At 42.6% G+C, this 27,894-nt stretch overlaps 1 protein-coding gene across 10 annotated transcripts in view; it reads right to left on the reverse strand.

The window, feature by feature from the left end:
- HERC3 (HECT and RLD domain containing E3 ubiquitin protein ligase 3) overlaps positions 1 to 27,894 on the reverse strand; it is a 54,811-nt gene that overhangs the window by 12,474 nt on the left and 14,443 nt on the right. For 6 of the 10 annotated variants that reach the window (XR_011725696.1, XM_071742850.1, XM_071742849.1 and 3 more), the window contains exons 3-18: positions 19,759 to 19,918; positions 18,240 to 18,316; positions 17,448 to 17,669; positions 13,898 to 13,989; positions 12,805 to 12,935; positions 12,004 to 12,164; positions 11,427 to 11,503; positions 10,526 to 10,650; positions 9,937 to 9,996; positions 7,445 to 7,556; positions 6,538 to 6,727; positions 4,525 to 4,688; positions 3,878 to 3,991; positions 2,601 to 2,624; positions 2,426 to 2,515; positions 582 to 752 (exon numbers count right to left, since the gene is read on the reverse strand). Coding sequence is in view for 5 of the 10 variants with exons in the window: in XM_071742850.1 (XP_071598951.1) it covers positions 582 to 752; positions 2,426 to 2,515; positions 2,601 to 2,624; positions 3,878 to 3,991; positions 4,525 to 4,688; positions 6,538 to 6,727; positions 7,445 to 7,556; positions 9,937 to 9,996; positions 10,526 to 10,650; positions 11,427 to 11,503; positions 12,004 to 12,164; positions 12,805 to 12,935; positions 13,898 to 13,989; positions 17,448 to 17,669; positions 18,240 to 18,316; positions 19,759 to 19,918 (1,970 nt within the window). In the remaining 5 variants the exon portion in view is untranslated. Of the gene's footprint in view, positions 1 to 581; positions 753 to 2,425; positions 2,516 to 2,600; positions 2,625 to 3,367; positions 3,518 to 3,877; positions 3,992 to 4,524; positions 4,689 to 6,537; positions 6,728 to 7,444; positions 7,557 to 9,799; positions 9,997 to 10,525; positions 10,651 to 11,426; positions 11,504 to 12,003; positions 12,165 to 12,804; positions 12,936 to 13,897; positions 13,990 to 17,447; positions 17,670 to 18,239; positions 18,317 to 19,758; positions 19,919 to 27,894 lie in introns of those variants that run through there. The other 4 variants (XR_011725697.1, XR_011725698.1, XR_011725699.1 and 1 more) reach the window with 4 other exon arrangements.

A 27,894-nucleotide genomic window follows, 5' to 3' on the forward strand; every position in this document is an offset into this window, starting at 1 on the left:
AGCTGGGACTGAGTGAATCACACATCTTGCTAACTGGGTGCTCTACAAAGCAATTTGTCTAACATGTCCAAACCCACTGCAACTCGTGAGCCTGTTTAAGTAGTCTGCTTGCAGGGTGGGAATGGGAAGAGGGGGTGGCAAATGAGATATTTTGAAAATATTTCACTCCTTATGCACATCATAAATAACCATCTGCCCTCCCAACAACAGAAACAGCAACGTGACAGCAGCTGTTGAATTTTGTAGCAACCCCTCAGATAAAATATGTCCTATTGTAAGTGTTCTGAAGCTGCAAAAGGGTTGCATAATATCACAGAAATGTTTCCTCCCTCACCCCTTATACAGCAGACACACGAGGAAAAGAGAGTAAACCTCCTGTTTGCCTTCTTGTAAACTGCCCACTGCCAACACACTCCAGGATTCAAAGAGAAGAAAGGCTCAACCCCTGCACTGATTAGATCAAGTGTCCCTGTCTGCTATACCTATGGAGAAGCCACTTGTGAAGTGGTAACATGAAGGGCTGAAAGGCTGCGGGAACATCAGCTGGTTAAGGGGGTGCTATAGGTGTAGGGAAAACTTACTTTAAGAGGTTTTTTCAAATCAATGTCTGAATGAATGCTCAGCTCCCTCAAAGCATCACCAACTAAGTTACTTCTGCGAACATGAAGTACCAGGAAAGGGCTTCTGGCCAGCAGAGGCTCCAGGGTAAGAAGCATAAAGACATTCTGCAAATTTGCACCGTTTATTGCAACCTGTAAATAAGAGAGGGGTGAAAACCAGCTGCTGCTCAGCTCCTCTCTTCCTGTGGAAGGAAAACAGTTAACAACTAGATGCCTGGTGTACCTTTCCTCCTTACCCAGGGTACAACAGAGAAAGACATAACTCACTCTGCACAGTGTGCCTGCATGTGTGCTCCACCATTTCCCACACCAACACCACTTGTGTTGCTTCATCAATTCACCAAATTTGAGCAACAGAGATCGAATTCCTGAACCCTTTTTGACATCAGACAGGTGAGTGGGAAAGTCACTTTATTCATGCTCTTCCTGAGTCAAGAATTTGGTGTGAACAGGACACTGGTAAGGGTCAGAAAATCCATGAGGGAAAGCTGTGTTATTAACATAACAGATGAGGAACCAGTGGACAGCCACACCTTGTGAGGCTGGAACCCAGCACATACAATTCAAACTTCTCATCCATATGGATTTTCTGGTGCTGGGTAAGGCACAAAGGCCACTCAAAGTTTTGACCACACCAAGTATATTCATTCTCATGCATCATCCATACTATGTGGCAAATTCATATTTGTAAATTCCATTTAAAAGTCAGCTGGCCCTGAGACAGAAACCCACTGGAAACCAGGTTTTGGCCTCCAAGTGATTGCTTTCATAAAGATCCTATCTCTCAGAGAGCAACAAAGCCTTTACCATCCAGCTGTCCTGCCAAGATAAGGTAGATGTCCTCCTCACAGCAGTGCACAAACTAGGCAGCTGGAAATATACAGAACAGGGTAGCAAACTGGAAGGAGGAAAAGGTGAATCCAGCTTCTGAGTGTAGGCCAAGTCTCCTCTGCCTTGCTGCAGGCTGTGTTCAAGCAGCCATAGAAAAGCCAAGAGATGGATATGACACAGAACCTGCACTGTGGCCCTGTGATGACTTTTTGACTCTGAAGGAACCTGACAACTGAGGGCCTTGGCAAACTCATTTCACAGAAGATGGGAGCAGTCCTAGACCTCAGCTGCATTGCCCAATGCTTTGCCTCTCCCAGGAGCCAGCTGCAGGGGTCATGTCTGGCACTGAGAGGTTTACACTGGCACAGAGGGCAGAGCTGTCCTTGTCCCAGCCTGGCTGTCAGCTGGCTGGGCTGCCACCTACAGGGTAAGGGAGCCCAAGATGAACACCTACTGTGAACAAGCTCCCAGAGAGCCTCAGGTCCGTGCTCCTCACTGCAGATGGGTGGGTGAGCTGCTGACAAGAGCTGTGCTTGCAACCACAGTGTAAGGAGCTGGTCTTTAATGCTCACTTCTGAGGACCACTCCTCCTGCACCAGGCAGAAACCTGAAGAAAGTGCCCACTTACCTGAAAGCTTGTCTACTTTTCCAGCCTCCCAGGTCCTTTACTAGACATCTCACCTTACTTCTCCTTGGACTATCATAAATACCCAAGCACTCCTTCCCTACACAATTTAAATTTTCACCACATGGTACATCTGTCATGTTCTGGCATTAAACATCTTGAAGTGAAAGATACCAAGTACTGCCTCTGCAACATCCAAGATATAGAGATTCTCCAGAATATTCTGCTCACCCAGATAGTAAAGTGTTGTACAAACTAACTCCCAGTGAACTCCTTTCCTTGCAGGTGCCAATGCAAGAGGCATAAAAAAAAGAAATGGAGCAGAAAAATTGGGAGAGAGAAGGATTACCTGCATCTGTAGTTCTGCATCTGTCTGTAACATCTTGGTCTTAGCCTGAGCATCGAAGATGAAAGGATAAGAACAGAGTGTCACAGCATCCTGCAAGGAAGGCAGACAGATTGGTTCCCTTTACTGACTCCATAGCACTTCTTTAAATAAGAGTAATGAAAACCAATTTTCTTACCTGCATGATAGATGGTCTTACTTTCTGTGAAGGAAAAAGAGAAATATGAAATTCTTTACTCTTTCAATTTTGTGTCTTGTTTTTTGTTTGGACAGACTGGTTCAAAAATTATCCAAAGGAAATTTTTCTCCTCTGGGACCAACAACGCAGTTTTTTTTATCTCAAGAAAAGCATGGGAACTTCCTTTTCAAGAAACTGCACAGGTCTAATTCAAAACTTGCACAACACATATAACTAAGAGGACCAAATGGCACAGAAGTCTGTCCTAACCTGCCATAAGTTCTGAAGAAAACTACCCCCAAGGCAGAGACCATGCAAACCAACAGGAGAGACCATAAGGCCACAACATGACAATGTAAGATCACTCCTGCAATTCACATTACTCCTCATTAACCATATCAATAAATTTTTTACTATTTTTAACTATTAGTGTTTCATCAATTTGAGTCAATATTTGCTTCACTCACTAATAGTAAGCACAGAGCAGCACTATTTAAATGATGGGAAATGGGGGGTAGGGGACACAGCACACAACATTTAGGAAGTCCATAATAACACACACAAAAATTCTTGCTACAGTCAAGTTTCACCCTTGCAGCATCCCTTGGCAGATATTTTTTTGGTGTTTTCTCATACTTGGGATTCCTTTCCTTGCTATAATTCAATAATCTCACTAGGTTCCTACACAGCATATTCCAGCCCTCAGTTTAGTTATCTCCTTTCGTACAGATGGTAAAGTGAGGCATAAAAGAGGTGAAGGGTCTTACCCAAGATCACCCAGCAGGTTACTGGAAGAGCCAGGAATAGAACCCACATCTCTTGAGTCTTGGTTCAGTCCCCTAGCCAGAACGCCAACACTGCCTCCTCTTACAGAGCAACATTTTAAGATCACTGGCTACATTATTCACAATACCTGCCTAAACAGCAGAAGTAAAGGGTAAAAATTATAATTTTAGAATACAGGACTTGGCTCCTGAGGTCTCGATTACATTAAAAGGATCCAGTGATTCAATTAATCCCCTTGTGTAACGACTGAATAAGATTCACATGAATAAGCACAAAGATTGTTGCATTAGGTAAACATCATTAGCTCCACTTCTTCTGACAGCCTTATTATAGGTCAATTTTGTCAAGCCACTGAGTACCCAAATCTGAAAGAATTAATGCTCCTATACTGAATACAGCACACTCATTAAGGATATTAAAAAATACATATCTCTACAACCAGAGAGACAAACATGGACAGTTATTTCATGACTAGACATGAAACCTCTTACCATTCCAGCCTGATGTAAGAACCACATGAGATAATCCTCCTGAATGTCCACCAAACTGGAAATCTCAGGGATGTAAAACTTATCATATTCTACATGTTTAACCTTCTGATTTACCTAGTAAAGAAAAGAGATGGTTTATTGTTTTTGTTTTAAATATGGATATATTAAGCATTTTTCTTAGAACATGCAGATTTCCTCTCATAAATTCAATTACAGCAGCTTGCAGCAATAGGCCCAGAAAGTCCTCTAAAAACACATGGTTCCTTACATCTCAGTACAAACCAAGAACAGAGATAAAACTCTTTCTGACTTCTTCTAGTTCCTCCTCCACCTCACCTGGACTAACCAGAACCAACACAGTGGGAGCAGAAAGCATCATGGGGAAGGTATTTGTGATCCCACAGTGTGTGCAGTCTGCTGGCTCAGCACCAGCATTCTTTAGAGTAAATTTTTCCTGTGTTTGAGGCAGGATTAAACTATCTCCAAATAACCTGAATTCAGGAAAACCACTAACATCTTTCCCATGTGATGTCTTGGTGGACAGTGACACATCTTGCAACTGAGGGCTGTGACCACTCTGTCCCTTCCAACTGGACAGAGAAGACTGATTCATCCTGAGCCAACACACTCCTAAACTCTTCTCTTACCTTGTGGAGTTTCTCCAGAAGTCTGAGAGCAGCTGTAATGTAGCTGCTGAAAAGGACTGGAATCAACAGTGTCTTTCTTCCACTGAGAAGGTAAACCACTGCACCTTTATAGAGGTCCACTAGCCTGAGGAAATATCTGGGGCACACCTGAGACCACCAGTTATCTGGAAATTAGAGAAACACCAATATAAATTCTCATTTGAAGGCCCATAAATAAAGGGTTAAAAGTGAAAATATAGGAACACACATAAAGATTGTTTAAAAAAACTTCCCTACTTCTCTCCTTTCCTGGAGACATTCAAAACCCACCTGGATGCATTCCTACGTGACCTCCTGTAGGTGACCCTGCTCTGGCAGGGGGTTGGACTTGATCTTTCAAGGTCCCTTCCAGCCCCTAAATTTCTGTTAAAGTGAGGAGTCAGGTAAAACCAGAAACTGAAAAGCTCTTCCCTTTCTACTCTCATACAGTCACCCCAGTGATATTACCTTGCCCTGGTCTCTGATGAGTGTAAGAGCCTGAGCTCAAGGTTTTTCAACCTTCAAGTCAAGATCCTTTTCCAAGTATGCTGTACTCAAGCTACCATGATATCACAGGCAACCTGTTGTCTCTCAAGAGTGACAAAAAAGCCTGGGCAATTCTCCAGGGTACCACAAACTTTTCTAGCAGGTGTCAGAGTGTGTCACCTGTTACATCTGCACTAAAGATGTAACAGAGGATATTTTTTCTGGATTCTGAAGATTTTATCCTCTTCAGAAGGGCTGATTTCTGTCTTGCCAAGGACAGGTAACCCTTACCTCTCCTCTGAAGGGACCCTGACTACTGCCTTCTTTGCTAGAACAAATTCAGCTGCAAAGTAGGAGTTGGAGCCACAGAAATAACCTCTTTGAGTGTTAGAAACAAAGATGCATTTAGCTGCTCAAGAGTCAGCCACAACAGTAGATTCTGGCAGGCACAGGTATGAGAATCCTTTACATTTCTGTATGCTAACAATCACAGGGGACTATGTACACTAAGGAGGGGAGGAAATGTGGTTCCAAAGCCTCTTTAAATCTTAAAAATACATATGCATGTATAATACATCATTAAGCCTCAAAATAAATTTCACTGGAGCAATGTTCCTGGAGGTCTGAATGCATTAAATAGTATCATAATATCATGTCAAATGGTTAGTGTAAGATAATCTTAAGGAGGCAAGAAAACTAACAGTTTAGCAAACATCAATAATGATCATTAGGCAGCATATGTTCTGCTTAGGCCATAGGAAATAATATTAGCAGAAATGAGAAGACTGAAAGTGGGAGAAGAGTTGGGGTGTTCAACTTGATCACAATCCACCCAGTAGGTTTTTCTGTACCTTAGACAGGTGACTTCAGATTATACTTAGTATATTCTTTGATTTATCTCATGCAGAAAAAATATTCTAGTGTGAAAAAAAAAATTAAGAGAATAAGATCACTTAATCTTCAAGATATGCAAAATTTATGTTCACAGAGAGGCAGGAAAATTTATCTGGAACCAAGCTTTGGAATGTAGGCAAAGTAGATAAGGTAAGTTAGATTAATCTCCCTATTAAGTCTTTGAAATTGAACAATTTGGAATTGTTCTAAGAATTAAAACAATTCTTAGCCTGAATTTTCTCTCTCATCCACACCACCATAAATTATATACATTTTTTATTATTGTAACTAACTTGCTATACCTTAACTGTATGGCACATTCCTAATTTCCTCATAGTTTATGTTTAAAATTCAAATTTTATATTTATAATCCCTTTACATGAGAACACAGGCACTGGGGGGAGGATTCCTTGAAAGCTTTTGGTTCCTAGCTGCTTTTTTAGAGGCAACTCCTTCATAAAAACACTACACCACAAACAATACACAAATATTATTGCAGCCACTGTAACAGAAAAATTAAACCAAGCAAAAACATGACTAAAAAACCTAAATGCAACACTTTGTGTCCCAGTTTGGTGCTGAGAGCAACATGCTTCTTAAATGCCAGCCTCTTACCAAGAACTTTGCTTGGATTGGTATCCAGGCGCAGAATAGCCATTGCTAGAGGAAGTGTTAATGTGATATAATACTTGGAGTCTTGGAAGGGTGGAAATTCAGGGAGAATGAGATAGATCCTCATTGCTTCAACATCTGGTGGTGAGCTGGACAGCTGGGGAATCAAAAAACTTTCAAAGCTCTTCAGTATCTAAGGGAAAATAAGACAAAAGAATACAACTCATCCTGGGTGATGGCACACTTACAATGCAGATGATGTTTAAGAACTGATGAAGTGGAGTACATTCAGCATGGATGGAATTAACAGCTTTTGCTCATGATCTCTTAATAACACTCTATGCAATAGGACTGATTTTTACAAAACACAAATGTTTGAAAAGGTTTTTTCAGGGCTGCCTAAAGGTTATTTAGCCCCTCTTGTTAAGACCGCATCCCTGCTTTACAAAAGCCAAACCCAGAGGAAAAAAAAAACAAACAAAACCCTCAAACAACTATAAAAATTAGGGCTAGAAAATGGCATGGGGAACAAACATGATTTTATCCCACAGCTCTGCACTCATGCAAGAAATCCTGAGTTAGAATAAGTTTAACAGCCATAAAGTACTCAACTTCTGATAAACAATAAATGAGCACACAGTCATTATTTACAAGTATAACATACACAGAATTCATTTCAGAAGCTATTTCAAGTGAAGTAAAACTTTTTTTAAAAACAAGTCTTAGAAACATTCTGAAAAGGTGAAAGTCAGCCCAGGTCAGTGGAGAAGTATCCACTGATACCATGAAGGACCCAGCCTGCAGATTTGCAATACAACCCTTTCCCAAAAAAGCTGCTGTTACTTGCATGTTACAGAGGGACAAAGCCTTTATTTCCCTCTGAATACCCAAAACTTCAAAGGTGCAATACCTGGTCTAGGAGAATGGAGTGCTGAGAGTTCATCAGCTTCTCAAACAGCACTCTGGTGGAGTTCAGATCAATCCCTGGGATCTTCGGACTGGTTTTAAAATGTTCATCGATTCTTTAAAAAAATCCCAGATAGACAGGCTTAAATTTAAGGAAGAGACACCATTACCTGTGTATTGGCATGGCCTGAGCACAAGCAATGGAGAAAGGACCTCTAGGGAAGTAATCAGACTTGAAACAAAGCAGAAGTTGGAATCTTCTTGTTAAAGACAAGCTAGACAACTCTCCCTTCTGAATTCCTCTTGGTCTTGGTTAGGGTTGGGAAACACTTTTATAAAGTCTTTGATTTCCCTAGGAATTCTTCACTGACCTAAAAGCCTGCCTAGACAGGTTGTGCTGCTTAAGAACCTATAAAATATGTATTTATCATATGTAGCAGGATCCTCTGTGTTGTCTTCATACACAATATTATAGCAAAATCTGTGTAATTTTACCAGTAAGAAAGAGAGGGCTGATGCAGAAGACACTGATGTCTCTGGCTAAACTAGGGGACATCAGGTGAGAGTTAAAGAAAACAGAGGAATATACCTTTTTGGCAAGGTATATTGCTTTTTGGTGATTTTGCTCTCAAATTTTCTAATACTGAACAACAGCCACGTTCAAGACACATATGAGAAAAGTCTCCACATGGTCTTTAGTTACAACAAACATGTGCTGTCCTTTCTGCTGTTCCTGAAAGGCTGTAATTTACTTAGGCTGCCTGTGTAAGAGGAGTAATGAAGGCAAACCTGCAGAGGACAACAGCCTAACAGCCAGCCCTAGCAACACTGAATGTCCAGGTCAGCAGGAAAATTATGTATCTCAGTGACTAGAGCATGATCAGCACCTGTAGCAGAGGGTACAGTAAAAAGCTACAGCAGTAAAGCTGCACACAATTGCAGCTGCTCATAGAAAAGGTGACTGCTACAATTCCACTGATCTCAAGGATTTCCCAAGTCCCAATGATTCCCCACTCCTCTGAGACTCTGCTGCATTAAACCACTTTGAAAGAAAAGGTAGGAGCAGCTAGAAACCATCTGTTAAAGATGAGATGCATTTGTCAGTGTGTGACTGTAATGACACAAGAACCTGAACACAGCCTGCTGGAACAGAATGGATATTCCCACAAGAGCACAAGCACAAATAGCTCCTCAGTCACCCTGTGGTACAGAGCACTTCAGGTTGTGAAGGCATAAAATTGGAGTGTGCTCAGCCACACAGTCACCAAAAAAACTTCTTTTCCATCTAGCCCTGTGTATCACAATGCTGGACTGCAAATGGGCCCATATGGTATTAAGATACTGGAGGGCTACACGAGGGTATTTCTATCAAGTGCACAGTGAGAGAAGGCTTCACATTCAAAGGTACATGGTAAAATACAGCCTCACTTTCATGTATGGTGGCTTCAAATTTAATCACTCAGTTGTTAAAAGATTTTCTGTAAAAGTTAAGTCCTGCACCAGCCAGATATTACTAAAGTGGAAGGAAAACTACACTGGGGTGATGAAATCATGAACTCCACTCGTTTCCACATTTAAAGGAGACATGGGTCTATTTACACTGACTCAGCAACTTGGATATCTCAGCAAGTGTTTAAACCAACACAACAAAACTCTCCTTTTGCAGTAACACGTTGTCTTGTCTCAAGACTAAGACTAAGGAAGAAAACATTTCACAAGCAGAAAAATGCAAAAAAAAAAAAGAGTAAATTGTTTTCAAGTTGCTCTTGGAAAATATTACTCAAAGATTATTCAGAGTAACTAAGCTTTTCTTCACCTAGTTACAGGTCATTTATTCATCACATCAACATAAAAGATTTCTCCTCCTCCTCACCTTATGCTGTTACCTCCACAGCATTTACAGACACAGCCAACACAGTCCTTTCCAACCCACACCTTTTGACTCAGCAATGCATATTACAACCTTGTCACCACCTTGTGTTGGTTGCACCCGTTGGAAATTCCCGCTTTCTTAAGAAGGAGCACAAAACTTTGCACAACTGATGTCACCTCAAAGGAAAGTGCTTCCATGCTACCCTGATGTATTTTTCAAAAGCAGCCTGTGTTAAGCACACCTCCACATGCACCAGCCCCCACCAGCCAGCTCAGCTGGGCAAGAGACTCTTCAGACACCTGGCATCACTCACTTGCTTTAATGTCACATTCCTACCCCTCTCTTTCAAAGATGCTGATCTTCATTTCATAAGGAAAAATAATAGTTGTGACAACTCCAAGGAATCTGTGCCACTTACAGTACAGTACACTCACCATGCACTTTTCTTAGACCATTTGCCTTCCTTACCCAGCTCTGACCACCCACCTCTTTAGTGGACACTCTCTGCCCCCGTCTCCTGTCTGATCAGAAAAATCAAATCCCACTGCAGCAGTGAATGAAGTAAAGGGATTCCAGTCTGCCTCAAGGGAAAGCCACACTTCTGGACTCTGTTTGCCACTTACTTCTTCTCCAAGAAGCTTCCATTCCAGCAGGCAGCTGAGGACAGTATCTGAACAACATTACTATTTGCAGCAGGAAGACAAAAGAAAAGAAATAAAGGTTATGAACAGATGACCCAGAAAACCTCTGCAGCTCTCTTCCCTTCCATGGGAAACAATGTTAAGATCACCACTTCAAAGGGTGGTTCATTCAGGATCACATAACATCCCTCTTTGAAAGGAGGAATGTTAGCAGTGCCTGATTTCCACCTATTCTGCCCTTCTCATGGCAGGTACACAGAGAAATTTAATCAGCCTGTTCACAAGTTCTTGCTGCTTTTAATGAACTCTAAGCACACAGTGAAGGACACTTTTAAAATCCATTTCCCACCCACCATTTGCAATGTTCTGAGGCAGCCTCAAATTCCTCTGGTTTTGCTGGGAAGCTCTAACCTGGCAGCCTTGTGACTGGCAACTGTCCTCCTCTTGGATACGACCAGGAACCACACTAGAAAAGGCTGCTACATTTCAAGTGAAAGCATGGCACGGAAGCCAACAAAATTATTTAAGTAAAACTTTCAACAAAAGGCTTGTCCAGTGCCACAATACCTACTTGACAGAATTAGAACTGTTCTTTTCTAAAAGCTTTTGCCTCCAGACATCTATAGTTTCATCATTTATTAAACAGGTGTAACGTGTTTCATTTATGGTCCGGAAATCATCAGCAGGCAAGGAATTCTGTGAGAAGATACAGATTTCAGCAAAGACAAGGCTTGTAAAACACAGTTCCTTCTTATTCATAATCTCTGTTTTCTATAGATAACTGATAGGTTCCTTACTGGGGACTCTGAACAGGTTTGGTTAGGAAGCTGTGGCATTGCTAAGTCCAAAAGGAAAGGCATGGAAAGGTATAGAAGAAAACAGCATCATCACCAAATACATTTATAAAAAGAGGAAAAAACAAAAAAAAAAAACAAGGTATCATTTCCATAAATGTACCAAAGCCCTCTTAGATACTGTCATATATAATTATGGGCTTAATACATTTATTCCAGACCTATTTCCATGCCTCACAAGTGTATGTCAAACACTTACTGTAAGAAGTAAGAGAGAAGCAGAAAAAAACAGTTCAGCATTCAGCCCTCCATCCAGTCTATGTTGAAAAAACCCTATTGTATGTGGTCCATGAACTGACATGAGGACTGCAGTGTCCCAGGAGGAAAATGGCCCTTTGTTTCCAATCTACAAAGGAGACTTGGACTCCCCTCTCTGCTGATCAAACTGAAATTAGTGTCTTCTTAATGGCTCTTTGAGGTGCCTCTAAAGGAAGGCAATTTTCAGCCACCATAAAAAGCTGTAAATCTCTGTAATAACTTTCATCATTATTAGGTTTGTAAGGCAGAAGAGACTCCAAAGAAACACTTAATTTTGGGGAGTTATTATCAAAAACAAAAGATGCATTGTGAAAGTTGGGAGAGAGGAGCAGACTTGAGAAGCTACTTCATTTCTTTTACCTCATATTTGGAGCAAAGGACAAATGTTTGGTCTCCTCCAGAGAAGATATGTTTAACAACATGATATTTACAGGCATCTGTCAAAGAGAGAGATGTGATTGTGTTAGAGGCTGATGAATGCCAGTTTCTACTGTGCCTTTTCCTCCACATTTCCACTACCAGTGTCTCAAGGCTCTGTATTACCAGGAACACCTGTGTCCCTTGAAGGCCAAGCTGAAATCAGCTGGAACTCAAGCACTGTAGCACTGTCCTGAGAGATACACAGGGCCTGACAGGTGGGAAAAGTTGTAAGTTTTAAATTGCAATGGGCATTTTAAAGAGAAACCAAAGCACTCAGAAATCAGTATTAGTACAATTTCATCATGGCTCAAGATTGCCACTTGTTGAGCTCTGTCATGACAAGAAAAAGGGAGAAGGCACATGTTAATAGAGAAAGCAAGAGGTCACCCAGTCATTTCCATAGTGCATCTGGGAGAGGAGCAAGGGTTTCTTTTCTTACTTAAAGAACTTTTGCAGAACAATCTCAAGATGCCTCTAGACAGCCATAGGTGAAATGAAATTTGCACACAGTACATACCAGGTTTCCCTGAGAGTTGCCCATTGTGAGCTGCCCAGTGACCCTTGACAGGAGAGGGACATTTAACATTGCAAGTGTGCCCTGTTCCCAGTTGGCCTCTTGTTCCACAGCCAAATGCATAGATCATTCCTGAAGAAGGCACAAAGGCTAAAGTGTGATGTCTGTAACAGAGACAGGTACAAAGTTTGAGCCTTGTTTAACAATTAAAAGAAGAAAATAAAAATAAACAATAGGGAAAAAAAACCATCACATTGCCTAAAACATATTCTCTGTTCCCCTACATCAGAAGCTGGTGGAAAGATGCAGCTTTGCATTAGCACTAATGCTCAGGTTTTGCCACCTGATGGCACCAGATGGCTCCAGGGATGGAGCTCTTTAGGTTGAAGTGAGGAAGAGCAGCATGTGCAAGTATATGCCTGGTTTCAGGCTGAAGACAGAATTAGCTTAGTCATTTGCTAAGCCTGTACATATCAAAATGCAACACAGCACCAATGTTATTAAGACTCCTTTCATGAAAGAGGCTGGAAAATTGTGACCAAAGCAGCTGCTGCTCTAAAGTCTTGCTGAATTCTTATGATGGAAAGGTCTCTGTTACTAGGTTACAGCACCAGGAACAATTTCCAATTAAAAGACAAGGCCTTTAGAAAGCCTTAAAATTCTCCTGGGAAGGATAATTTAAATTAACTTAGTTGTGACACACAGGATACAGAAGCAAGAGCTACTCCCCTTCTTTACAAGACTCACTGTCAGCACTAAACTCCAGGAAAGAAAAATTTTGGAGTGCACACACACAGAACTCACCTGCCACAAGCAATTTGGGACACTTCACTGCCCATGAGCTCAAGAACTCTTCGGGGGTTCACTTCATCATTCATGGAGTCATGGCCCAGCTGCCCACAGGAACCTGCACCGAAGGTGAACACCCCTCCACTCTGTTAGCAAATCAAACAGCACATTCTCCATTTAGGGACCCGTAACCCAGCAGCACCTCTCTGACTCCAGTTTCAGTACAAGCCCTGGCAGAGTTTGCCAGGGGTTTCCAAAGGACTCAGAAAATAAACTAAGCTAATGCAGCTTCCACATAGCTACCCATCAGATTGACAGAAATATCTTTAGATATATCTGCACTACTGCAGCTTCCCCAGGTGTCACCAGATGAAATCCTTGCAGGTCTAAACTGGCTGAGCAGTGCCCACTTTCTGAGGACTTTACACCAGCTCTTTCAGCCACTGTGACCTTCCTCCTTGAACAAGAACTTCTACATAACTGATCTTCGACAGTGTTTTTCCCACAGGAACCCCAGTGTCAGCTGTTTTAATTCATTTTACAGCAGAGAACACTGAGGCATCAAAAAAAGAAGCAAGTGGCAGGGGCAAGACAAGAGCTGAGCTGTGACCTACCAAATTCTAGTCCTGTCCTCTGTCCACTAAGCTGTGCAGCACTTAGAGCAGGTTTGGAACTGAAAATCTCTTGTAAATGCTGTGAGGAATCACTAATGTTTCATTTAAATGCCCATTCATTTTGACTTGTGTTTTATTCTAATACACAATCTCACTCTCTATCTTCCAACAAAATGCTATTTTCACCCCTTTGGATGTATGTTTGAGGGTTTTTTTTCCTCAAAGCTAATTTCTTTGAGTGAGTCACCTGAGTTTTTACTATTCCTTGTCATGGATTACTAACATCTTCATCTTCAAAAACAGCAATGGGCCATGCTGACAATAGATCTCAGCATAAATTACAGGAAGACCATACTTTCCATTTAATTTCTTTTACTGGAGTCAGATGGAATACAGTAAGTCAATGTGTTCTTTTCTGCCATTACCCAGAAAACTAGTGTGAAACCACCAGGCAGGCCAGAGAGCAGCCAGGGTTCCCAGGTTAGCATCTTTACCTTTGTCAGAACTGCTGTATGCTCCTCTCCACAGCTGATGTAAACAACCTTCTGAGACCTCAGCAGCTTCACATGACAAGGGGATTCTCGGTCTGCATTGATGACAAATAAAATAAAGGAGCTGTTTCAGAAACACAAACCAAAATGTCTGAGAAGACCACTGGCAGTTTGATTTTCAGATATAGGCTCTGTGCGCAACAGAGGCTTTAATAACTGGAGGGAAAACCCCACATCCTTGAGTACTTCACCGCTGCTTTCCTCCTCCAATTCTTAAAATATTTCTCCTGGCTTGAAAAAAATTTGACCAGAGCAAGAAGACAAATATTGAGAATCTTGTATAACCTCCACAAGCACTTGCAGTTTGGGAGGTATGATGACTGCAGCCCAGCTATGCCCACCTTCACCTTCATGCTCTATTCCAGCCCCTACCAGTAACTGCAAACATTTGTGTCCAAACCTTGCTTAGACCTTTTCCATAAAGAACAATCTGACACATGGGAGATGCCAGTACAACACACATGACAAGCTGAATCCCCTGAAGAGCTTTCCTTCTGTTGTCATCCTTTAAGAAGATCCTCCTAATCTCTGCCAACCATTAAGCAATGCTCTTCTCCTTCACTCTGACATTCTAATCATTAAAAATGGGTCTCCTAAGGATGAATACACTAAGCAAGGTTACATCTGTTGTACCAATGTAAAAATAAAATAAAAGCTAGGAATTTAAGCAGCATTAGGCACCTCAAAACAGTTGTATACTAAGGGAAGCAGCTGCTTACTTCATACCAACAAAAATTCAGATCCCTAACTAAAGAAATTGGCCTTTTTTTAAAACTCTCACCCAAAGATTTGACAGGTGATTCTTTTCTTATGTAGTGAAAGGAAAATGGTCACATTTTCATGGATTTAGAAATGAGAGCAGATTTTTTATTTACTTTTTTCTGTATTTTAGCACTCTGATCTTTATTTTGACAGGAATTACACTTCTTATTCCTACAGCATAATTGTTTATATAACAGTGCTGCAGACTGTTCATGTTTGTAGACTCACTGGTAATGTTCACAAAGTATAAATCACACTGTCTTACTGTGATTAATTTACCATAAATGCCAAGTATTTACTACAGTGTCATGTATTGAGGGTAAGCAGAATGTGATCCCTGGCCAACACAGCTCCACAGATGCCCCTTTCATGGTCATGTAAGATCAGCCCCATGTCAAAGCAAGCCTCTCTTACAGAAACTGCAGCTTTGTTGAAATTAGAAGCATTTATCTGCCAGGATACATGGCTTCTCTTACACAAGATCACCACTAGCTTACATACAGCACAAGAGAACAGGGCTGGAGCACTTTTGAGGGAATACAAGATACTCGACAAGTCTTAGAGTTGTGTTTCATATTCCTAAAAGTGTAAAGTGAGATGAAATGATGCAAACAATATTGGAGCATCCCTTGCTAAACTACAGGGCATTTTTGAGCAATAGCTTTAAATGCATGTTTCAGTTGGTAGAGTGGGTTGTCAAAATGCATCATTCCATTATAGGTACACAAAACATGAAGTAAAACTTTTCACTTACAACACACAGAACTTACAGGCATTATGCATCTACAAATATAGAGAATCATAGAACCACTTAAGTTGGAAAAGACCTGTAAGATCATGAAGTCCAATTGTTAACCTGGCATGCTGTCAAATCCACCACTAAACACATCTATACATTTTTAGATACCTCCAAGGATAGTGACTCAACCACTTCCCTAGACAGCCTGTTCCAGGGCCCAACAGACATTTTTCATAACAGCCAATATAAATCTCCCCTGGCTCAACTTGAGGCTCACCTCACCCTATCACTTGTTACTTGGGAGAAGACCAACATCACCCAGCTACATCCTCCTTTCTGGTCACTGTAGAGAGCAATAATGTCTCACCTCAGCCTCCTTTCCTCCAGATTAAACAACCCCAGTTCCCTCAGCCACTCCTCACAGGACTTCTGCTGTAGACCCTTCACCAGCTCAGCTGCCCTTCTCTGCTTCAGAATTTCTATATCCTTCCTGTAGTGAAGGGCCCAAAATTGAACACAGTATTTTATTTGAGGTGCAGCCTCACCAGGGTCAGCTACAGGGAGGCAATCACCTCCCTAGTCCTGCTGGCCACACTATCTCTGATACAAGCCAGGATGTTATTGTGGCCTTCCAGTATCTGAAGGGGCTACAAGAAAGCTGGTGAAGGACATTTTAGGATGTCAGGTAGTGATAGGACATGGGGGAATGGATTCAAACTAGAGAAGGGGAGATTTAGATTGGAAGTTAGGAAGTTCTTCACCATGAGGGTGGTGAAACAGTGGAACAGGTTGCCCAGAGAGGTGGTGGAAACCCCATCCCTGGAAGTTTTTAAGGCCAGGCTGGATGGGGCTCTGAGCAACCTGATCTAGTGGGAGGTGCCCCTGCCCATGACAGGAAGGTTGGAACTGGGTGATCTTAAAGGTCCCTTCCAACCCTGAAAATTTTATGAATCTATGTTGTTGGCCTTCTTGGCCACCTGGGCACACTGCTGGCTGTTGACCAACACCCCCAGGTCCTTTTCCTCTGGGCAGCTTTCCAGCCACCCTTCTCCAAGCCTCTATCATTGCATGGGGTTGTTGTGACTCAAGTGCAGGACCCAGCACTTGGCCTTGTTAAACTGATCCAGGCTGTTCAGATCCCTCTGCAGATCAACACTCCCCCCCAGCTTGGTGTCATCTGCAATTACAGAGAGTTCACTCCATCCCCACATCCCGATCATCGATGGAGACATTAACTTCATGTACTCACCAGTGCAAACTAAACTATCCACACTCAGTAATCTGCTTAGAAATTTAACACTAACTCAGCAACTATGATGAAAAATATAAAGAGGCTGACTTAAAGCTTCAAAGAAAATCTTTAATTCACTTGCTTTTGCAAAAGAAGTTAAGGATATATTAACAAGAAGGGTAGATCTGGACTTTTCAGAGTAGTGGTAATGTCATATCCACTCTTCAATCTTTTTACAAACCTGTCTTTAAGTCTGTTGATGTCCAGGCTTCACTAAACATGGCCACCTACCACTGGCCCTCAGTGTCTGGAAAATTGTGCAATCAGTAAATGAAACGTTTTATAATACTGAGATACTCTGTGTTGCCATCATTTTCTAGCATACAGTTGCTTACCAGTCAAAAACATGTTGGCAAAGAAGATGATGGGTTCAGCCTACTGTTCTGCAGGGGCAGTCTTTGCTCCACATCAACCTCAAACTAAATATGGACAAAGTATTTTTGAGAAGATGAAGAAAGAAGATGAGCACTTCTTTTGATGCCTGCAGGTTGACATTCGTTATTTGAAAGATCTTTCTTTTTGATCTTCCTCACTTCTACTGATACCAACAAGGAAAAAAAAAAGTGTTTGTTCCTACTATGAAAAGCCTGTGGAGTCCATAGGCTACACATCTGCTCAGTAAAAATATACTGTCAATGCAAACAGAGACACTAAGCCAGAGGAGTCCATCCCTCTTTTACCTAGGAGTATAATTTTAATACCTCGTTCATCACTTAGTCCCAGCTGTCCTGAGCTGTTCTTCCCCCAGCCAAAAACAGCTCCAGAGAGGGAGAGGGCAAAACTGTGGGCTCCACCTGCAGCAACCTGAGCCAAAGGGATCCCATCAAGAGACTTGACACGTTGTGGACTGGCTTGGGAAGGACATTCTTTACCCAAGCCCAGCTGACCATAGCTGTTCTGCCCCCATGTGAAGAACTGGCCATCTGAAACAAGGAAAGAAACAGAATAGCAACTAAAAGCTGGCCAACAGAAAAACAAATTTGTCAAAATGAAGAAGAACTGGAGGCTTCACTCTCAGGCCTCAGGATGGAAAAATCCTGAAGCAAGACATTCTTTGCCAAAATAAAAGCACAGTTTGAAGCCAACAGATAAATAAACAGACCTGCAACTAAGGGCAGAATACAGTATCAGGCTGTTGTAACTTAAACAGCATAATGAAGAATGGTCCACATGCTGCATACTGAAGAATAATAGCCAAAAATAATTTCAAAGAAATTAATTGCACACATTATTCTACATCAAGATGGAAAGCCCTTCAGTGTTCCTGCCATCATTCACCAATGGGACAGTGAGTGGCATGTATGTAACCTTTTCTTTATAGACAGTATTGGCAAAGCTTTTCTTCAATGTTCATGGTAGCTGATCCATTTTATAGCTTCCCATTTGGCCTGGAAGCAGGACAGGAATTCCCTTGGTTTATTACACAGAAATATACAATCCTGCACACTGTGTAACGTAACAGTACACATCTTGGTAATAAATAAATACAGTACCTGCTGCCAAAGCCAGGCAATGCCAATTTCCACAAGAAACCTGAAGTATTGTCTGTTGATTCAATTTCTTTATCAACCTAAAGAAGATTACACTATTTTAGCAGAGGTGTCCAGAAATACAGTATTAGCTGAGGTCAAAATTATGATTGACATTCATACACTTGTTCTACACATAACCTATGGTTTTGATACTGGGAGACAAAGTCTTGACTATTATTCAGATCCATAAATAATTGATGCAAATCCATGGAGACATTTAGACACTCATCTGCTAACTCCAACTACATTTACTGCCATAATGCTGAAGTCTGCCACCTATAAATGGTGAAAATCCTTGGTTGCTGGGGTCTCTCTCCCCTGGGATCTCTTTTTCAAGCACTGAGACTTTTCATGCTGTTAGGGGCCTTGCAGTTCCTTGAGTTCCTATGAATTAAAGCACCAAAACCTCTTCAGTGCTTTGTACAGAAAATAGAATGGCAAAGGTTTGAGTTATTTCACAAAAATTTTATTTTTGAAATGGCACTATCACATTGACATGTAAGCCTGTCTCTGTTACATCAGAGACTCCTACAAGTTAAGGACTGGCTTCCCACAGAGCCCTTCAGCTCAAACATTAATGTTTTGTGACTGAAACTCTTTTCCTTTAAATACTGTTCAAATACAACAGCCACCCTAGACAGATGTTGCAAACTTCTGCTCTGCACTGGATCTGCAGTGTCAGAACAAATGGGAGACAGACCATATCTGTTATTGATGGAACATGATACAATGCCATTAAGTACAAAGAGACCAGTTAATCTTTATTATGGTGATAAGCTGAGACTTCTCCTCTGTGAACTGCTTTGGATGGAGAAGTCGTAGTGTCTGCCACTGGCCACTGCCACCATCTACCTAACCTTGCACTGAACTGAGTTAGTGCTCTAACACAGGTCAAGATCCAATAAATAGGTAAATGAAGAAAATTGAGCTCTACCCTAAAGTTTCTGAGCAACATTAACTATTCAGAGTTGTAGTAGGCTGGCTTAGTAACTTTGCTGCTAATGGGCAACACTGCAGAAGAGTTTCAGAGCTGAGGTGATGGCTCATGCAGCCATAGGGGTTTTTCAGTTCTTGAATTGTATCTCCTACTTCAGAGGACTTTCCTAGGGGCTGAAATAAAGAGAGGTATCACAGCAGCACTTCTGGTTTTCGGTCCTCCCTCATGCACCTCCTTGCTCTGTACAAAACACAGTGGCAATTTTCACTGAGGAAGCTGAATACACTTGGATTTTCTTTTCCATGCCCCAGGCACAGGTGTCCTGTCCTGCCCAAACCTCCTGAGGACTTTTCTAAATCCCAGAGGGGCTCAGTCAGAAAAAGGAGGAGGCATCACCCTTACATCCTGATGTGAGAAGTGCCCAATTACTGCCACTCTGAGCAGAAGTGCTCCCACTGCCTCCAGGCTGGAAGAAAAGTAACCCTTGACACATCAGCCTCTAAGGAGCTTCCTTGAGGAAACCTGAACCTGTTACAAACATACCTGGGTACTGTCACGGCTTCTTCTATAGTGGTGAGGCCCAGCTGCCCATCACTGCCAGCCCCCCAGGAGAAGAGCTGCCCCTGGTCACTGAGCGCCACGCTGTGAGACTCTCCGCAGGCCACATGCACGATGTGCTGCCCAGCAAGGGCTCCAATTTGTTCTGTGGAAAACAGAAAACCTCTCTGGTCAACAAGGTGCATCTCACAGTGACATGCAGACATCAGGTCTAGACAAATCTGTGTGCAGAGCCATTCGGCTGGGTGCACTGACCCCCAGTTTGGTTTTCTCCCCGTTTTTTCCTCCTCCTACACAATGGAAAGCACAATGGTTTACTGAAAACTTATAGGTGCTGAGCTCTTCTGAGAGCCTGGTCTGGACAGCAGAAGAGAAAGGTAGGTACATGGCCCCAGGAATCATTACAGTCAACACACAGACAGCCTCTCAGATGCAGCAAAACCGATCAGTTTATTTCGGAACAACCAGAATTCTCAGGCTTGAGGTTTTCTCACTCAGTTTTGGTGTAAGGATCAGCCAGGACACAGAAGTTGGCAGACACTGTAAAACATATTTGACCTTCTACAGCTCTCACTTTCCAATAAGGACAAGTCATCCACAAAGTTAATCAACCCATCTGCCCCTCACTTGATTGCTTGATGATGCATGAAAAAGTATCTATTACAACATCCCAGGTGCTAAGGTTGGAACAAGTTTGAACCTATCAACCTATTAACACTACTGTCAGACACAAAAAAGTGCTATAAAAAGGAAGCAAAGCAAAAAGGCCTTGCAGAGGAATAAAGGAGAAAAAAAGTTGCTCAGTCCTCTGGAAGTTCACCCACAATTTACATTTCATCTTACACCATGTCAGGCAACTGAAGTAGGTTTGACAACTACTCCTACAACACCTACAGCCAGATCTTATTCATTATGCAGTTTTTACAAACGGACATGAAAATCTGATTCTGCTATAACACACTGAAAATATCACACATCTGACAGAAAACCTCCCTACAAGTCAGACAGAAGCAAAGTTCATTTTCTTTTTTCTTCCCTGAATAAATTACATTTCAGGTTGATGAAGAAAGATTTCACCCTGTAGGCTACAAGGCACTGATCAGTTTTTAGTAGTCTCACTTGTTTGCCATGTAGGAGGGAAGGGTAGTTACATGTCATTCTGTCAAAATGATACCCCACATCAAGGACATCCAGAACTCATTAACATACTTCACACCAAAACCTGCATACTGATCAATCTAAATGTCTTAAATTAATTTAAAAGGAGGGCACCCCTAGGAGGGCTTGCCTTTTAAGTCTGGGAGTCAGAAAATGAGGAGAAGGATCCCTAATGGATGTTATAGAAGAGAAAGGTGACAATTATTTAAATACATATTCTAACAGAGGAAAAGCTGTGTGTTTCCTTTCACTCCAAGATAATGAGCACCAGTGGAGTTTACAAGTAATAAGCACACAAACACCTAAGAGAGCTTGAGGCCCAGGCATGCCTGCTGTCCAGGCATCTTTTAGCCCTGCCATCTAATAAATCCCTTTACCTTGCAGCTCTTCCCAGCAGGACTTATTTCACCCAGTCTTACTGCCAGCCCTATGCAAAGAAGCATTTTGAGGGTGGTAACTCACTTTACCCATGCAGTTTCCACCCTTGAGCCCATAAGCATCTAACTGTAGCACTTCTTGGTGGCCTGTTATATATATATATATCTATATATAATTGAGAGAGCCTATTTTGAGCCATAAAGTCTGAACAAGCAGCAGCTCTATGATCAAGGTCAATCACAGACAGCAGACAAGGGATCTCAACAGCACATGTGCCTAGAGTCTCTTTCTCTCAGCCATCCAGCAAGACACAAAGGGTACCCACTGCAACGTGACCAATGTGCCACTTGAGTTCAGCCAAGAGCATTTCTGTACTTGGGACCTAAAGGTCCAAAACTCAATTTCCAGATGGAGAGACTCCCACCACCAAAAGAGAGGGATGAAGCTATCTTTATCTCCACAGGAAATCCTTTTGATTCATGAAACCATCACTTTGCTGGCTGGTGGGCACTGAGACTGGCTGCACCTGAGCTCTTAAAACTGGTCACAAAGTCACCAGCCTGCCCTTCTTCCAAAGCTGGTTCCTGCACACTGCCAAACACTCTCTGGGGTACAGCCCTAGTCTGGCAAAATAACAAAGGTGGACAATATGGGAGACTATCACAAAGACTGTGCTTTGCTACCTGCAGATATGACAGAGCTTGCTTTTTCCCCAGGAAAGCCTTGTTTGGCACAGTAAGTACACGTATCACTTGCTGTGGAAGGATGACTGCAAGCTGCCCCTGAACCATTAGAGCACCTTGAGGAGGTGACAGAAGACTCCTGTCACCAAAGATCAACATCAGGAGCTGAAAGAGGAAGGACTCTCACCACATCAGTACTGAGGTATCAGGAGGTGGCAGCAAGGCTACACAGTGAGGGTTTTGCAAACTGGGACAGTGAGGACACCCAAGAGGTTTATAAATCCAAAGTATCTGCTTCAGTCCCCACAGACTCCATCTTCAGTTCAATTTGGCAACACAAACCTGACCTTGCTGCTCTGTGTGCCATCTCAGAGCAGTAATAAATACAAACTTGTTTTGAAAGGCTGCCCTCTTCTCACTGAAAGCCTTCAGTGACAGCACTGCCGACCCAAGAAGCAGAGTACAGCCTCACCTGGACTCACTGGATGCCCACAGACAGCAAAAACATGCCTGTCTTGGAGCTGAAGATCTTTGCCTGTAGAAAGATACAGCCCATCTCACCACGGTACATTCCTAAGATCCAGCCAGTTGCAGCTGGCCTGCAAAGTGATAAAGAAATGTAACCACCAAGCAGTTTAAACTTTACATGCTCACACACATCTCTTTCCAGAGATGGAAAAGAGCCAGCCCTCCCCTGGGGGCAAAGACTGCCCAGACAGCCCATCTAGGGTCCCTGTTTACTTGGGCTTGCCGAGCCACCTAATGTACCTTCTTCCTACTAACATGGGAAGTATTAATAAAATTGAGACAATTTCTTCTTTGTTGACCTCCCACCCCTTCTTCACATCAAAATGAGGTGTTCTAGTGGTTGGCATACATTTGTTTTAATTTCCAGACTATCAACACACCCTTATTCATTCCTTAAAAAAGATACAACATTGTGCTGAGATGAAGTATGCAAAGGGTAAAGTTTATTCAGGGAAGGGCTGGAGTTATGCAACACAGTGTTTCAACATCATAATACTTTCAAAACAAAAAAAGTTACAAAAAGTATACACTGACCCAATATTTTCTTCCTGAAGCCATCAGCAGTCCCAAAAAAAATCAACAGTGCTCAGAAGTAATTTATCATTTCTTTGTCTCTGGTAAAGTTACAATTTTCATGTCCCCCTTCTGCCCACTTTAGCTCATGGATCTCAACACGAGCAGACATATCACAGTTTGACTTCTTTACATAAAATAAAAAAAGGGTTTGGGTTGGAAGACACCTGAAAGATCATCTAATTCCAATCCCTCTGTGCAGGACCTTGTTTATCTTCATGCAGTTTGCACAGCTCCACCTCTCAGGCCTATCAAGGTCCCTCTGGATGTCAGCCCTCCAGCATGTCAGCCACACCACCTATCTTGGTGTTGTCAGCAAACCTGCTGAGGGTGCACACACCTCCACTGTTCACGTTCCTGACAGCTATGTTGAGCAGCACCAGTCCCAGTGCTGACCCTTTAGGAAAATCACTCATCACTGGTCTCCATTTGGACATGGAGTCATCGACCACTATTCTGAGTGCAAACCTTCAGCCAATTCTTCATCCACCTGGTGGATCAAATCCACATCTTTCCAATTTAGAGCCCAGGATGTTGTATGGGATAGTGTGGAATGCTTTGCACAAGTTGTCCTGGTTTGGGCCAGGATAAAGGTGATTTTCTGTCTTGTACTTTTGCTTTCAGCTAAGTCTCTTGTAAGTAGCTGCACTTGCTGAAATTAACAGCAAGTTTCTCAGACAGTGTCTGCTTCTAGGACTGATAACACTTGATGTTTATAGTTACTGCTAGAGACTGGTGTGCAGAGCCAAGGACACTGCTCAGCTCTGAGGAACTTGTTACCCTCCAGAAGGGATAAAGAGGTCCCACCTGCAGCCTCCTTTGGGGAGGAACAGACAAGATAGATGCCAGAATTGAGTCCAGGCAGACAATGTCAGCTGCTCTCTCCTTCTCCACCAACACTGTCAACATCATAAAAGGTCACCAATTTGTCAGGTAGGATTTGCCCTTGGTGAAGCCATACTGGTTGGCACCAACCACCTCCACATTTTCCAGGTGCCTTAGCAGAGCCTGCAGGAGGATCTGCTCCATGATCTTGCCAGGCACAGAGCTAACACTCTAGTTCCCTGGCTCTTGCTTTTTTGGAAATGGGGTTTACCTTTCCCCTTTTATACTCAGTGAGAACTCCACCAGACTGTGTGACTTGCAAATAAGAAGCAAAACAGCCTTGCAACTTCATATGCCAGTCCCCCCAGAAGCCACAGAGACCTCTCATGAGGTCCTACGGACTTGTGCACTTTCAGGTCCTTCAGATGGTCTTCCTGCTACCAGTCCTTGCCCTTGCCTGCTGCAGCCTGGACAGCGTGGCCAGAGCCCTTGCCAATGAAGACTGAAGCAAAGAAATTCATTGATTACACCTCAGCCTTTTCCATATCCAGCGTAACCAGGTCTCTTGTTTCCTTCTGAAAAGGGCCCATGTTCTTCCTAGTTTTCCTTGTATCACTGAGACCCCTGTAGAAGCTTTTCTTGTTACCCTTGATGCCCTACTCTTGTTGGTTTCTCTACTACTTGTAGAAGGGACCTGTCATCAGTGCATTCCGTGTACCCCCAAAATTGCTGATGCCTTGCTGTGTTGTCCCTCCAACAGATAACAGGTGGTTGAAATCCTCCATAGGGAGCAGGGTTGTGAACACAAAGCTGCTCCAATTTGTCTCATCTGCTCAGATCTCTTCCTGGTCAGATGGCCTGTCACACTCCCACTGAGATATCACCTGCCCGTGTCTTGACTTTAACCCTGACCAATGAGCTCTCAGCTCCTCATCCATCCCCAGGCAGAGGTTCCATGCACTACAGCTGTCACTGATGAAAAGGGTGACACCTCCTCCTCTTCCTCCCTGTCTGTCCTTCCTAAAGAGCTTGTACCCATCCATTTCCATGTTCCAGTCATGGGAGTCATCCCACTGAGTTTCTGTGATGCTGGTAACATCACAGCCCTGTAGGAATGCACATGCCTGTAACTCCTCTATTTGTTCCCTGTGCTATGTGCATTTGCACAGAGGCATTTAAGTTGGGCCCCCACTGAGCTGGTGTTCCTGTCTAGGATTACATTCTCAAGCACTTCAGATGTTCTCCTGCAGGCCTGTGATCCTTCTCCAGACCCAAGGCATCTATTACTGGCCTCAAAGTGGTGGCAGTGGGGTGCATTGAGGACCCCCTCTCCTGGCAACCCTAGTTTAAAACCCTCTCCACTAGACTGGCAAGCCTATTACCAAAGATGCTCTTCCCTTTCTCTGCAAGATGGACTCTGTCAGCCCCCAGGAGACCAGGTTTCTTGAAATGAGTCCCATGGTCTAAGTAGCCAAAGCCCTGGTTGTGGCACCACTCCCTTTAACCATTTATTGACTTTTCCCGATACAATTTACCCTTTCAGACCCCTTCCCTTTTTGAGCAAGGGGACTGATGAAAAGACTACTTGTGCTCCAGAGCTCTTCACTGGTGCTCCCAGGGCTCTGTAATCCTTGATTGTTTTCAGATTGGTCCTGGTTATATCACTGGTGCCCACATGAAACAGCAACAGCTGATAATAGTCAGTGGGATGTCCAAGGCTCAGCAGTCTTTCAGTGACATCCTTGATACGAGTCCCTAGTAAGCAGCAGAACTCTCTGTGGTTCTGTACCTCCATACCTCTCAGAAGAGTCACCTATAGTCACCCATCACTGCTTCTTGTTTGCACAAGTCTTACCCTTGTATCTTTTCATAAAATACACACTGGACCGAAGAAGGAGGGATTCTTTGCAGAACCTTTCAGGACAGCCCTTCTGTTTTATAAATAGTCAGGGCTTACACTTCACACCTACAGTGTTGAAAAGCTATACAAGTTCTTCAGGGGCTGCAACTGCTGTAAGCACAAAGCACTGGGTTATAATGCACTGATTAGAATGCACAGGAAATGAATGATTAATTAGCTTTCCTAGTCCTGGTAAGTTATTCAAAGAATTGGTACACTCTACATCTAACTTCCAGCTGTTCACAAGGCAAGCTTTTGCTAGAGGACGTGGCAGAATCCTTCAGCTGTAGGTGTACCAGAATGTACATGAAGAGCAACATATGGCTTCTACTGTCTGAAAATGACATTGACAAACTATCAGCCAGAGCTGATAGCTGAAGGTTACACCTTCAGTGGCAAAATCTAGATTTTATTTATTTATTTGTTTTTAAACTGGTGTGAAGAAGCTGTGTCTTGGAAGAATCTCAAGTCATTTCAGACTGCTTGCACACCTGGCCAAAACTCCTCATTGTCTCCCCAACTTGAAAATAAGCAACTCAAGAGCATTTGCTCATCTTGGTTGTTGTTGTCTGCTAGGAAAGTGCTCACAGACTCTCTAAGATAGGTGTCTTACTAGCTTGCCCAAATAAGAATTAGATGGGGGTAGAAACAAAGGGAAGGGAGAAAATTGTTGGCAAGAAGTTCCTCTGGGTTAAATGATAGCAGCTGGCACAGGTGAAGACAGATGAGCCAGTTTCTTTGCATTGCCATGCTTGTCAATATAGTCCACATGCAGATGGAGGATGCCTGGAACATTGTGCAACTAAAATCTAAAAATCAGAAGTGTGACATACAACATTTTAATGCATAAGGCAGCTGAATATTTAATCATACACCAGTAGCAACCTAAGCTTCACCCATATGGTCTTTCAGTTCTTTGAGTACTGAAAAGCCTTCTCACAGGAAAGGAAACCTAAGTTGTCTCCTTTTAGAGATTAATCACACCAACACATTAAACCATCTAACAAGGTGACACAGCATTCGCTCTTATGGAAGCCTGATCCAAACCTCAAAAACCTCAATGAAAAACCTGCTACTGCCCTCAACAGGCACTACAAAAAAATATGAAAAATACTATGGCCCAGACTTACCAGTCACCAGCAGTTCATTAAACCACTGTACAAAACACAAGTAAAACAATAGTGCATCACCAAACTCATGTGACAATATTTTTATACATTTAAGTGGGAAACTTCAGCTAAATCAGGAGACTGCTGACTCCTCAGCCTCCAAGGGCACATCCTGAAGATGTTTCTGCATTTGGACACTCTAGCTGCATTCCTAGGCTGGGATGAGCTTCATGACATCAATCCTAATTAAGTCAGCTGAGCATTAAAATGTGTCCAAGGATTTTAATGAAAACAAAAAGAGGAAAAGAGAAAAAACACAGCAAATTAAATGCAATCCAGAGTGCACCAAGAGAAGTATGCTCAGGATTTCTCTCTCCCCTTATGAATGTTTCTCCTTATTTTGTCAGCATAACTTCAACAATGTCTCAGCTATTCAATGTTTTTACTGGTGTTAGCAGTGCAAGTACATTTGACAACTCTTTCAGGAAAAGTTATTATCCCTGGTGGAAGTGTGATTCTGACAGCTGAAAATTAGAAACTGGGGAGGGAAAATCATGCCATTTGTCAGGGCCTTTTTGCCTCTTCCTCTCTCCTTCAAAGCCCCCAGGAATGAGCCTCTGATTTCCCTCTGCACACTTTCAACTCCAACCACCTTGGCATCTCATGCTTACAGATCCCACAGAAAACATCTGGAGTCTGGAAGGAAAAAAAAAAAAAATCAAGACTCTATAAACCACTAAAGAAAAATACAGATCTTCCAAAGTTAAGGAGCTTTTGAAAACAATCTAATCCAGCCAACTATATCTGCTTCTGGGGTTTCCCCCACACCATATCTACAAGCTGTGTTTTGTCAGGTGAGGGCTGAAGGACAGTTTCAGAAACACACCTCTGTGACTGCAGACAGTCCCTGGCACAACACCAGGGACCTGCCTGCTTGACACCCGCCCCACAGTTTCAACACCCATTC

This window comes from Heliangelus exortis, chromosome 4, assembly GCF_036169615.1.
Source record: "Heliangelus exortis chromosome 4, bHelExo1.hap1, whole genome shotgun sequence".
Lineage (NCBI taxonomy): Eukaryota > Metazoa > Chordata > Aves > Apodiformes > Trochilidae > Heliangelus > Heliangelus exortis.